The sequence below is a fragment of the Pantherophis guttatus genome, chromosome 10 (assembly GCF_059756535.1).
Source record: "Pantherophis guttatus breed Tessera chromosome 10, ASM5975653v1, whole genome shotgun sequence".
Classification (NCBI taxonomy): domain Eukaryota; kingdom Metazoa; phylum Chordata; class Lepidosauria; order Squamata; family Colubridae; genus Pantherophis; species Pantherophis guttatus.
Genome location: NC_142072.1, coordinates 19,779,500 through 19,792,019, shown reverse-complemented (window position 1 = coordinate 19,792,019; position 12,520 = coordinate 19,779,500). Strand labels below are relative to the sequence as shown.

Here is a 12,520-nt window from a genome sequence, read left to right as displayed (position 1 = left end):
TTCCTTTTTCTTGCATTAAGCAGAGCTAATTAAACTCAGTGTCCTGTGGGATTCCTGTGAATAGGGCAACTCCACAAGCACATTTCATTGCCCTGCAATGAAACACAGTAGTCTTAAATTCCAGGAGTTTCCTTTCTTTTATTTTTTTCAAGCATTTTTTTTAATTAAATGATTGAGTATTATAAAATACAAAATATAGAAGTAAATAGAAGAACATTAAGGAAGGAGGGGGAAGTGGGGAAGGGTAGGAAAAAGAAAAGAACAAGAAGCATTGACTTCCGACTCTGTCTGTAGCAGTAAAATAAAGCGTCAAGTCACAACTTTTTGTTTTTCCATAATAATATAAACAAATCATTTCTATAAAGATCTATCAATCTAATCTGCAAAACCCAAAGTCAGAGTTTCATTCTTTTCCACATCAAGCACGAAATTCAGAAGCGGTTTCCATGTGGAAACAAAAGCACTTACCGTATATTCTTTAATCAGAGTAATCCGTTTTGCCATTTCAGCCAGTTGCCTTTCAAATATCTCCATATAGTGAAGGGTTGGAGAAAGTTAGCAAGATGTCCCTCTGGCTCAGAATTACAGCTTTTGTGCCACCTGGATGCCATTGGAACACTTCCTATCCTTTTCCAAATTTCGAAATTGCTCATTTTTTATTTTTGGAGCAAATCAATTTTGTGATGGAGATGGGAGAGATTCCCTTGAATCATACATCCATCAATATATCCCTTGGTTATAAGTGCTTCATTTTTCCATCGGTTGAAGAAAAGACCCCGTGTTAAGAAGATTGTTCAAAGGGTGAACTCTCCTTAATTTGACGAATGGGCCACGTTATTGATGAGATGAGCAGCATATAAATTTAAGACACAAAAAAGTGAAGTTGGGAAAACAGAACTTTTTTTCCCCATATAATCTTTGCTTGGTTTTATGACACACCTCCTCAAAGCTGGACTTTTATTTATTTAAGGGATTTGTATGGCTGTCCATCTAAAACAGATCTGGACGGCTCACAACAACAGATCTGTTGCGTTAACTTGTACTGGACTTCCTCATTGCAATGGGATGTTCATTGTTTTAACTTATCCTTGCCAGAACTCTGTGAATAAACAGAGAGTGATTTCGATATAGGTAGTCCTCAATTTACAACCATTTGTTTACTTTGCCGTTCAAACTTACAACAGCACTGAAAAAAGTGACTGATGGCCATTTTTCACAAGTCTTGCAGCATCTCCATGGTCACTTGATCAAAATTCAGGCACTCGGCAACTGACCCATATTTATGACGGTTTGCAGTGTCCCGGGTCATGGGATCCCCTTTTTCAAACCTCCTGACCAGCCAAAGTCAATGGGGAAGCCAGATTCGCTTAACAGCCGTGCTACTAATTTAACAACTGCAGTAATTCAACTTAACAAATGTGACAAGGTTGTAAAATGGGGCATAACTCACTTAGTTTAAAAATGGTAATCTCGGGCTCCATTGTGGTCGTACGTCGAGGAACTACCTGTATAAGGCAAGCCATTTGGTCAAGTGTTTTAAGTTCCCAAGACAACACAACACATAATGGGTTAGCACAGGGGTCAGCAACCTGAAGCTCTGGAGCCGCATGTGGCTCTTTCATCCCCCTGCTGCGGCTCCCAGTTACTCAAAATGTACATCACAACCGCCAATGTGTGACACCCACCGGCACACAATTTATTAAGCTTTTCAACCCCCGGTATTTATCCAACCATGGATAAATCCAAGTAAAGAAAAGTTTCAGAAGAAAACAGAACGTTTAATTCAACTACATATGCTAATTTTGTGGCCGCTCAAGAAATAGTCAGGCACGGGAAGGGTTTTGTGGCTCCCGGTGTTTCCTTTTCTGTGGGAAACGGGTCCAGATGGCTCTTTTGAGTGTTTAAGGTTGCAGACCTCTGGGTTAGCAAAAGGTATGAACCCTGCCAATGATGCTTTCCCCGCCTAGGCTTGAAACACGTGTCCGATGCGATGAAGACCCACAAAAACCCATCGCTGAAAAGCCAAGGGGGTCCTGTACGAACGGGACCCAAACCGTTCACAGTTGCCAAGCCTGCCTGCCCAGTCAACATTTCCTCCAAATTGCCTGCAAAGAAGGAGCCTCCCGTGCTGGAGTTAGAAGGCAAGAAGTGGAGAGTGGTGAGTCCGCAGCGTTTCCCCTTGGGAGGCTGGTTCTTTGCAAGAGAACCTCTTCGGTTTAAAAGAGTCTATCAGACAGGAATCTGGGGAAAATCGCTTGGCTTGCAAGGGAGTGTCTAAATTGTGTCGATAGAAAAAGCGTGCATTGTCTGGAGAGGTGCTGCATCCTTTGTTTTCAAAGCCCTTGGCCTTCAAGAGGCACGTTGGGTGGGGCGGCTTCCTTTCTAATAGGAGGAGGTAGAGCCAGGACAAAACCTCAATTACCTGGAAATGAAATTACAGGTAGCTCTCGCTTAGCAATCATTCAAAGTTAAAATTGACCATTCTGGTGAAAAAAACCCATTGGAGGAAACGGACTCCTTTAATGACCATGGTGTTCACTTAACAACCGCCACAAAAAAAAAAGAGGCACATTCACATAGTGACCCAAATCTCCTGGATCACCAAACTAACAAATTTTGTAAGAAGCTGTGGCCTTCCTGTCTGTTGCCTCACAGGAGAACAATTCAAAAAAAGAGCTGCCCAAAGAATGAAGGATATAGAAGTACCAAAACGATATAGTTAGCCTTAGTAAGGTGGGTAACTTGAAGTGGCTGAGCAAATACAAACGTACTTTTCAAGCAGACAGCTATTTGAAGTTACAACTGCCAAAACATCTTAGGGAGATACCATATTTTTCAGAGTATAAGACGCACCGGAGTATAAGACGCACCTACCTTTTTTTGGTGAGGAAAAGAAGAAAAAGAAATCTGCCTCTGCCTTTGAGCAATTATGCCTTGTTGCAGCAAACAGCCTGCTTTACTTTCATTTTCGTTTTCGGCATACCTTGATTAGCACAAGGAAAAAAAAAATCTGCTCCAGCAATTTACCTCTTTGCAGCCAGCAGCAGAGCCCTGCGCAAAACAGCTGAGAGTCGGGAGGCCGATCCAATCAACTTGTGCCAATTAGGCTGTGCTGAAGCTGAAAGGAGCTGCTTTTTTCTTGCTGTTTGCTTGCAAGGAGGTAACTGCTGCGAGGCAGAGACCAAAGGGTGGGGGCCAGTGGGTGGGTGGGGCTACATTTGGTGTATAAGACGCACCTAAATTTTCACTCCCTTTTGGGGGGAGGGAAAGATGCGTCTTATACTCCAAAAAATATGGTATTTACGCGAGTGAGATTCAAACAGATTGACCCAATGGTCAGATATGGGAGATTCCATTCTATAACCTACAGTGGGCATAGAGGTAGAAGACCTGGCTCCCATCCTATTTGACTGTTGCTTGTATAAGGAGGTGAGAGACAGGTACCTTGGTCCATATACCAAACGAAGGACCCATTGGGATCCCCATATCAAAACAACTTACTTTATGTGGAGCCAGAACCTAAAAATAACATTTAACACAGCACAGGACTTAAACCAGTTCGGTTGAGATCTGCATACGTGGGACTGATTGGGGGTAGATTGTAAGGGTGACACCGAAATATAATTTTATGTCATTTTATTCTATTTTACATATTTATGTATTAAATTATATTGTATCTTATCTGTAACTATTGTGTTTTACCCTACTCTTATGTTAAATTGTTGTATAGGATTTTATTGGTGATATGTGTTTGAACGTTGTGCTTTGATATGGGCCTATAGGCTAATCAATAAAGCTATCTATCTACATAGTGACCCAATTTATGACTACCATGATATGACCGTAATTCTGGGCTCAATTACGGTTGTAAGTCAAGGACTACCTGTAAAATTAAATATTGATTAAATGATTCTGGCCCGGGTTTTGCCCCATTAAGAATTGCCATTGATGAGAACTTGGGTTCTGTGCCTCTCTCTCAGTGAGTTACTACTATCTGCAATTCAGCTAAGAGCTCTTAGCCTGATGCCCACTTAGTCAAGGGCATGTGGTGGAGCCCCCGCCCCAGCCTGTGGGTAGATTTTGTGTGTGTAATTCGTCATTGTTTCTGCTGCTGCTGTTTGCATCTAGAGAAGGGGAGGAATCTTGAATAATAGCAGCTGCTCGTTCCCCTTTAGGAGAACCAAGAGAATGCCTCCAACTTGGTGATCAGCGACACGGAGTTGAAGCAGGTGGCCTACGTCTACAAATGTGTGAACAGTACACTCCGTATCCAAGGCAAGATCAACTCCATCACACTGGGTGAGTTCACACCAGTGGTGGGTTGCTCTGCCCACCCGCTTGGAAGTCTCTGCACATGTGCAGAAGCGTCATGCGCGAGCGCCCACAAGCAAGCCACTAGTGGCTGAAATTTAAACCCACTACTGGTTCACACCTCTTCTTGGGGATTTTGTTGTTCAGTCCAACTCTTTGCAACCTCAGGGGCAGGGGTGAAATGATCCTGGTTCGGACCGGATCGCCCGATTCGGTAGCGATGGCGGCGGGTGGTTCGGAGAAGCGGTAGCAAAAATCCTTCCACCCCACCCCACCCCACGCCCAGCTGAGCCGTGCGATCATTAGAGGCTTTTTTTTTAATTTTTAAAAGCATTTTTTCTATCACCTCTTCAGCCAAAAAAATGCTTTTAAAAGTTTTTTTAAAAAAGCCTCTAATGATCATGCGGCTCAGCTGGGATCGTCAGAGGCTTTTAAAAGGAAAAAAAAGCCTCTGACAATCAGGCAACTCAGCTGGGATCGTCAGAGGCTTTTAAAAGCATTTTTTTACCTCTTCGGCCGAAGAGGTGGTAGAAAAAATGGTTTTAAAAATAAAAAAAAAAAAGTTGGCCACACCCACTCAGTCACATTACCCCCCCCCCACCAAGCCACACCCACAGAACCAGTAGTAATAAATTTTACATTTCACCACTGCCCAGGGGCCATAGCGTATCAGCCCCTTCACCCCACCCTTACCCTCCACTGTCTCCTGGAGGTTGCCCAAGTTTGTGTACATTGCGTTGATGATGCTATCTGAGTTGCTGAATTGAGAATTAAGTGGTGGAATTAGGACCTTCTAAGATACGTTGGATAGGAAACCAAATTTCTAGGACAAATGACTTGGAAGTCTGAACTGTTTGGAAACAGGATAGAAAACAAAATCATTACACTCTGAAACCATTTTGGCTCCAAGTAGAGCTTGCTTTGGGGACTGGTTCACACATGTCGATTCATGTGTATGCTTCTGTGATGAAATTAACTCCTGTAGAAAGATCTCAGATATATAATGTACTGATTTTATAAGAGGCATCTAGATGGCAGCATTTAGCTCAGGGATTGTTCTGACCTAGGCTTCCTGAGTCATTAAAACACACGAGTAGTCCCAAAAACCCCTTTTATTGCAACAGCTGTGAATTACATTCATTCACAGCTGAGTCCCAATTAGTTGCAAAAAGTCCTTCGGGATAATCACCAACCTTTATCTCCCTTGACATGTTGCCAAAGACCTACTTGGCAAAGCCACACGGAGTCCAGAATCAAACAGAGATGCCGACTGGGAACAGAATTAACAAGGTTGCTTTCCTGCAAAGGCCCCACGTGCCTTTGCTCCTCTTTTAAGCCTTATGGGAGGGGCCAATCATCTCCAGGCCTTACTCTTGAGTCGTCCCTTTAGTTTTAACTGTTCTTGCCTTCTGGCAACTCTGCGCATGCACGCACTAGGAACAGGCCCTCATGTTCCTCTGCCTCTCTGATATCCGACTCTGGAGGCTCTGGAGTCTGCGCATCACTCCCAGACGGCCCTGGCCCCATCTCTACTTCCGACGCAGAGCCCTCGTCCAGGCCTTCCCCAGACTCCAGGACTGGCCCATGTTCCTCCCCAGCCTCCTCACTGTCCGACTCCGCTGCCAGCTCCGCAGGCTGCTGGCAGACCATAACAGGGATGTCCACCCTTGGCAACTTTAAGACCTGTGGATTTCAACTCCCAGAATTCCCGAGCCACCAAGGTTGGACACTCCTGATTTAGATGATTTCAGACCTGCAGGAAATCCTGACATTTTAGGCTAGGCAAAAGTACTCTGAAAAAAAGGAATGACTAACCCCTTCCATTCTGCTGACCGGAAAACTATAAGTTGTTTTTCATGAAGTCAGTAGTTGAGTTTGATTCTAGGGAGACGTCCTTACTCAAACCTCAAATCCATGTGTGCTCAGCATTTGTGGCGATGGTGGTGTGTTTGGTTTTCTTTTTCTTGCATTTGATAATTGTGGGGGGAAATTTTATATTGGATTGCCCAGGATCGATCAGAGATAGATCGTAGCTAGGTTGAGGTTTATCTTCTTAAAGGAAATGTTCCAGGGATGAAATCCAAAATTTTTCTCTACCGGTTCTGTGGGCGTGGCTTGGTGGGCGTGGCCAGGGAAGGATACTGCAAAATCTCCATTCCCACCCCCCTCTGGGGCCAGCCAGAGGTGGTATTTGCCGGTTCTCCAAACTACTCAAAATTTCCGCTACCAGTTCTCCAAAACCTGTCAGAACCTGCTGGATTTCACCCCTGAAATGTTCCATGCTAGTCTCATTTCTCTCTGTCTCTTGCAGATAACTGTAAGAAGCTTGGGCTGGTATTTGATGATGTGGTGGGCATTGTTGAGATAATCAACAGCCGTGATGTTCAAATTCAGGTAAGGTCCCTGGTTCAACTCATCTTGACAGTAACTTCCTCCCACCAGGTATCTCAAAAGAGTTCCCAGGGTTGGAGATGAAAACGCTGTAGCTCACCTTCCTGCCTTTCGTTTCTATCTTACATTTAAGGGAAGGAGCGGTCAAGCTGTGACCCTTAGCCAAATTTCTGCTAAGAATCCCCCTGGTTTTAGGAATCCAGAGGCCCCTTCTTGGTTTTAGGAATCCATACATTGCCCAGTCTTAGCGAAGGAGATGGAGCCCTTGGCTGTTTCTCACCATGGTCCTTTTTTCCCCCCCTAGGTAATGGGTAAAGTGCCAACCATTTCTATCAACAAGACAGACGGTTGTCAGGTCTACTTGAGCAAGGGCTCTCTAGACTGCGAGATTGTTAGTGCCAAGTCCTCGGAGATGAACGTTCTTGTTCCGACAGACGGCGGTGACTTTGTGAGTTCTTTTCCATATTACTCGGAAGGGGGGTGTTCAGTAAGGCTGGAAAGGGGTGGGGGGAGATATACCATATTTTCCGGCGTATAAGACGACTGGGCGTATAAGATGACCCCCGACTTTTCCTGTTAAAATATAGGGTTTGGGCTATACTCGCCGTATAAGACTACCCCTCTTCTAACGCACACCAAATAAAAATTAAAAAACATCAACTGGCTCACCCACAATGTAAAAGCAGCTGTGCTAGACCCAAAATGGCCCCTGCAACAAGCAAGAACCTCACACAGCCACAAAAAGCCCCAAAAAATAACTTTCACACTTTACACACACAAAATTCCACATAGTTTTGTGAGATTTTGTGTGTTTGTGTAGTTAGAGTAAAACACTACAGAAACACACTAAATCTCAGAAAGCTGCACAAATATTATTTTATTTTATTTTATTTTATTTTTATTTTTATATGAAAACTAAATTTAAAACTTCCTAAACTTTAAATGGCTAGGTCTAAAAAAGAACTAAAAAAAACCCCAATTAACTATTTTTTTAAAGCTCCCAAAGGGGAAAAAAACTTACCTAATAGAACAGGGGTCTCCAACCTTGGCAACTTTAAGACTTGTAGACTTCAACTCCCAGAATTCCTCAGCCAGCTTTGTTGTTGGCTGAGGAATTCTGGGAGTTGAAGTCCACAACTCCCTGCCTGCTTGATTACAGGCAGGGAGTGGCTTGCTGATGGAATGGATTCAGGCAAGCGAAGCAAGGCAAGCGTTGCAACTAGCAGCTAAGGTAAGCAAGCTGGAGGGGGAAAACTTTTTTCTTTCTCCATGGCTCTGGCGATCCCAGCTGAGTTGACTGATTAGCAGATCGTCAGAGCTTGGATCGCCAGAACCATTTAAGGCTCGTCAGAGCCTTTCGGGCTGGTCTGCCTGATTACAGGAGAACGACACCCGGCGTATAAGACGACCCCTGACTTTTGAGAAGATTTTCATGTGTTAAAAAGTCTTATACGCCGGAAAATACGGTAGGTAATCCTCAACATACGGCTGTAATGGAGCCTGCCCATTACGGTCGTATATTGTGTCGGTGGTAAAATGGATTGGCTACATGCTTGACCTGATTTTGCAACCGTTTTTTGCGGCAGTCAGTCGTTAAGCAAACCCAGTAACAGCTTAGTTAGGTTTAACCATCGTAAACTGTGACCACGTGACTGCATGATGCTGCAGATGGCAATAAAGGCACAGCCAATTTGCTGAGCACCTGAAATTTGGTCACATGGCTAATGGGGGGAGGGGGAGTAGCGGCGGTGGGAACTTCGGAACTTCCCCTTTTCAGGTCGGCTATAAATGTGAACGGTTGCTAAGTGAATAGTTGTATATCGAGCACCACCTGTACTCATTATAGAAACATCCCCTCTTGCTGAGGCAGATGATGGTTTCGGAGAATTGCATTCCCGAGCAGATGTTCTTGGATCTTCAACAAGGGAAGCAGGTTTTCACTGGCAAAGGTCAATGCCCCCAGCTATACTCACACAGCTTATTGCACCTGGTTACTTAATCCAATTTCTGAATCTGCAAACAGAGTAAAACATAAAACTAATTAAAGTTTTTTTGTTTTTTTTTTAAATTTGATTTATATGCCGCCCTTCTCCGGAGACTCAGGGCGGCTTACAATGCGTTAAGCAATAGCCTTCATACTTTTGTATATTTTATACAAAGTCAGCTTATTGCCCCCACAAACTGGGTCCTCATTTTCCCTACCTCGGAAGGATGGAAGGCTGAGTCAACCTTGAGCCTGGCGAGATTCAAACTTATAGTAATTGCAGACAGCTGGTGTTAATCACAATGCTATCAGTCTGCTGAGCCACCAGGCCGTGTGTTAAGCTTACGGATTTGGGTTCATGCAGCAGCTGCCAAAAATAATGCAAAGTGAGCATGTCGTGCAAAACTTCTGCTAGGCCAGGGGTCTGCAACCTTAAACACTCAAAAAGCCACAAAGGTCCTAACTGGAAGGCCCCATTCAATTCTGGAGCTGACTGGAAGTCCGGTTCCCCCACCATAGAGTCTCCTCCTAGAGCGGCATCCTTTTTCCTCTACCTGTCCTAACCAAAAGCCCTATCAATTGTTGAGCCGACCAGCAACAGGGAGCAGCAGCAGAGGGATGAAAGAGCCACATGCGGCTCCAGAGCTGCGGGTTGCTGACCCCTGTGCTAGGTTAATAACTGACCTACTGCATGAACCCAGCCAAGCATTTTAAAGTATAAAATCCTTGGCTGGAAAATAAAGAAACCAAAACTTTTAACTGGCTTGAGGATAACCCATCTGTTGTGGCCCGCCGGCAGCCAGTGGATCTGGCAGCAGATTCAAACAATGAGGAGGTTGGGGAGGAACATGGGCCAGTCCTGGAGTCTGGGGAAGGCCCAGACGAGGGCTCTGCATCGAAGGCAGAGAGGGGTCAGGACCGTCTTGACAGTTGTCCGCTGCCTTCAGAGTGTTGTGGCTCTGTTGCCTGAGCCTGGGCTATTGACAGATGCAGACTCTGAGAGTGAGGGAGAGGAGTTGGCAAGGCCTCCCTCTCCAGGACCCTCCTCTCTGGCAATGCCTCCGGAGGACACCGAAGGCCAAGAGATAGGCTCAGAGCCAAGCACGTTCCCGCAGCCACAGGTGGACAGCGACGAAGGAGATAAGTGCTGGCTAGACCCTCGGCAGAGGCGCAGGGAGAAGCGTGCGCAGCAGAGGGGAAGGCGTGCCAGAGATTAGCTGAGTCACTGGACCACATCCCACAGGGTATAAATGTGGGTGTGATGGCCGGTTCAGTTTATGACGAGCAAAAACTAGAAATAATCCATGATCTCTGCATTACTGGACTTCTGCCTGCCTTGTCGGACTGCATTTGGACTAATCCTTGTATTGCGGAAACTTTGCCTGCTTTATCAGAATGCTTGCAGTCTAATCTTTGTTTTGTGTGAGTAAAGTCTGAATTGGCAGCTAGCCACTGGGTTGCTGCCAGCTTTATCTTCAAAGATTTTGTCATGTGGCTTATTAACTCCGGGCCGTCTGTGGGGGTGCGTGTGTGGGACAGGGACAGAACACAGAGTTGGACATCAGTGAGGCAGAAAAATCCCTTGCTAAAATTTTTGAAGCCCACCCCTGGCTATACCCCGGGATGAAGGTACCCTCAGCACCAGGGATGTCTATCTTCTATACACCCATCAATGACTTCTATGTTTTGTTTCCCCAGAACGAATTTCCTGTCCCAGAACAATTCAAGACCCAGTGGAACGGGCGGAAGTTGGTCACCACGGTGACGGAAATCGCCGGATAAGATGGCCTGGTGCTTCATGACCTCCCCTTCCTCTACCATCACTGTGGGACAAAACAAAAATTGCTTTCTGGGGGCCGGCTTTTAGATTCCTTGTCCCATTATTATTATTTTTTTTCCAACTCTCAGTCTGCTTCTGTCTTCTGAAAGTCCTGCCTCCCTTCCCTCACGGAAAATACCTCAGGCTGGGATTCGGGGTAGGGCGGCAGGTTCATTCCCATTCTCTCCCTTGACTGGCAGGAAGGTGTGGCATTCACTCCCCACTCCCTCTCCCTTGGCCAGGCAACACCCGTCTTGTCCGATCGATGTTAGGTGTCAAGCAGGCAGGCACCAAGGAAGTGTCACTTAAACGAGGAACATTGGGGGAAGGGGGTAAAGTTTCTTTCAGGATATGGTACCTCCCCCCCCCTTTATAGATGTATGAAGTATGCTTGACAGGCATAAATTGGGGGACTCCAAGGGAATTACTTTTGTTCAACTAATCTCACCAAGAGATGCTGAAAATAGCTTTGCTGGACCAAAGGCTGAAAACGGGATGTGTAACATTCCTTCTCCCCTATTGTCCCCCCTTCTTGTGTTGTCCATGTAAATTCTGTGTTGTGCCATGATGTGGGGGGGGGAGGAAGGGGGGAAACTGCCCCCCCCAGTACAGGTGCCACAAGATTGGAACAAATTCTCCTTCCTGGGCACCTGTCCAGCAGTTCGAAAGCTGCCCCTCGACCCCTTCCATTCAAGCCTTCCTACAAAGGGAAAATTGTACCCGAGAGGCCTCTTTTGAACAAATGAACACTGTTCAGGACAGTTTTTCCCAGAATCTGTATCAGGTTGGGTTCCCCCCCCCCAGGGCAGAATTAATTCTCCATTCCAAGAGAAGTATTTAATTGTTTGTAAGCACAATTCCATGGTGTTTTGGTTCTATTGCTCACTGGCATTTTATTATAGCCCCCTAGCATTCGGGCAACCCCTCCCTCTCTTTAGCTAGCTCTCCCTCTCTCTCCCTGCTGCTCATCTGCAGAAAGTTTCGTGTCACACAGCACTCTGGTGATGGCGCCCAGGTTGAAGGCATGGTACTGTAATGACCCACTACGGGGAGCTGCCTGTCTTAACTGTAGTAATGCAGATAGTCTCTTCCCCCCACCCCCCTTTTTTGCCACGTTTTTGAGTTTTCCACTTGAAAATTTAACAGAAGATATGCAACTCTTATTTTGAAAACTGTCCTGTGACTCTTTACTTCTCTCCTGAGGCTTGTGGAATATTAAAAAAAAAAAATCTTTCTTATGTACTTAAAATTATACTGAAGATAGAATAAAGTTAATGCCAAGTTGCTCATAACGTGTGATCTTTACTAAGTTTGCCACAAGTGTCTTTAGAGCTGGTCGCTCTTGTTCCATTGTTGAGTTTTCCAGAATTCTCACCGGAATGCTTGTTATCGCCTGCTTAAATCATCTGTGCCTTAGAGGACTTTTAAAATATACTACCTGGATGAGTCTGTAGTTTACTTAAGGGGTGGCTCAGCCCAGTATTGGGCTGAGGAATTCTGGGAGTTGAAGTCCACATATCTTCAAGGTTGAGAAGCACCGGGTTAAGCTCCCAACACACTAAGCCACACTTAGCTTATACTGTAATGCTCTGTGGAATTAGAAAAAGTGCATTTGTCAAGTATAAGTACCTAGAGACGATGTGTCAGTAAAGTCACACCAAGAGCCTGGTGGTGCAGTGGACTAAACTACTGTTAAAGTAGTATTTAGCTGCCAGCTGCCTGCAATTACTGCGAGTTCAATTCTCACCAGGCTCAAGGTTGACTCAGCCTTCCATCCTTCCGAGGTAGGTAAAATGAGGACCCGGTTTGGGGGGCAATAAGCTGACTTTGTATAAAATAAGAACACCGCTGGGGGGGTGGGGGCAAAAGCCCTACTAAGCAGGTATATACAAAAGTATGAAGGCTATTGCTTAAAAGCATTGTAAGCCGCCCTGAGTCTCTGGAGAAGGGCGGCATATAAATCAAACCAATAAATAAATAAAGTCACTTTAGCCCTGAAGTTACCACCAATGCGA

The 12,520-nt window shown here is 45.2% G+C and overlaps 1 protein-coding gene across 2 annotated transcripts in view; it reads left to right on the top strand.

Annotated features, from left to right (window-relative positions):
* Window positions 1–11,797, top strand: part of CAP1 (cyclase associated actin cytoskeleton regulatory protein 1) — a 36,030-nt gene extending 24,233 nt beyond the window's left edge. For both annotated transcript variants that reach the window (XM_060691428.2, XM_087876082.1), the window contains exons 9-13: window positions 1,968–2,158; window positions 4,176–4,299; window positions 6,623–6,705; window positions 7,007–7,150; window positions 10,385–11,797. In XM_060691428.2, the coding sequence (XP_060547411.2) occupies window positions 1,968–2,158; window positions 4,176–4,299; window positions 6,623–6,705; window positions 7,007–7,150; window positions 10,385–10,468 (626 nt within the window). In that variant the 3' untranslated portion in view covers window positions 10,469–11,797. The remainder of the gene's footprint in view (window positions 1–1,967; window positions 2,159–4,175; window positions 4,300–6,622; window positions 6,706–7,006; window positions 7,151–10,384) is intronic.
* The last annotated feature ends 723 nt before the right edge of the window (window positions 11,798–12,520 follow it).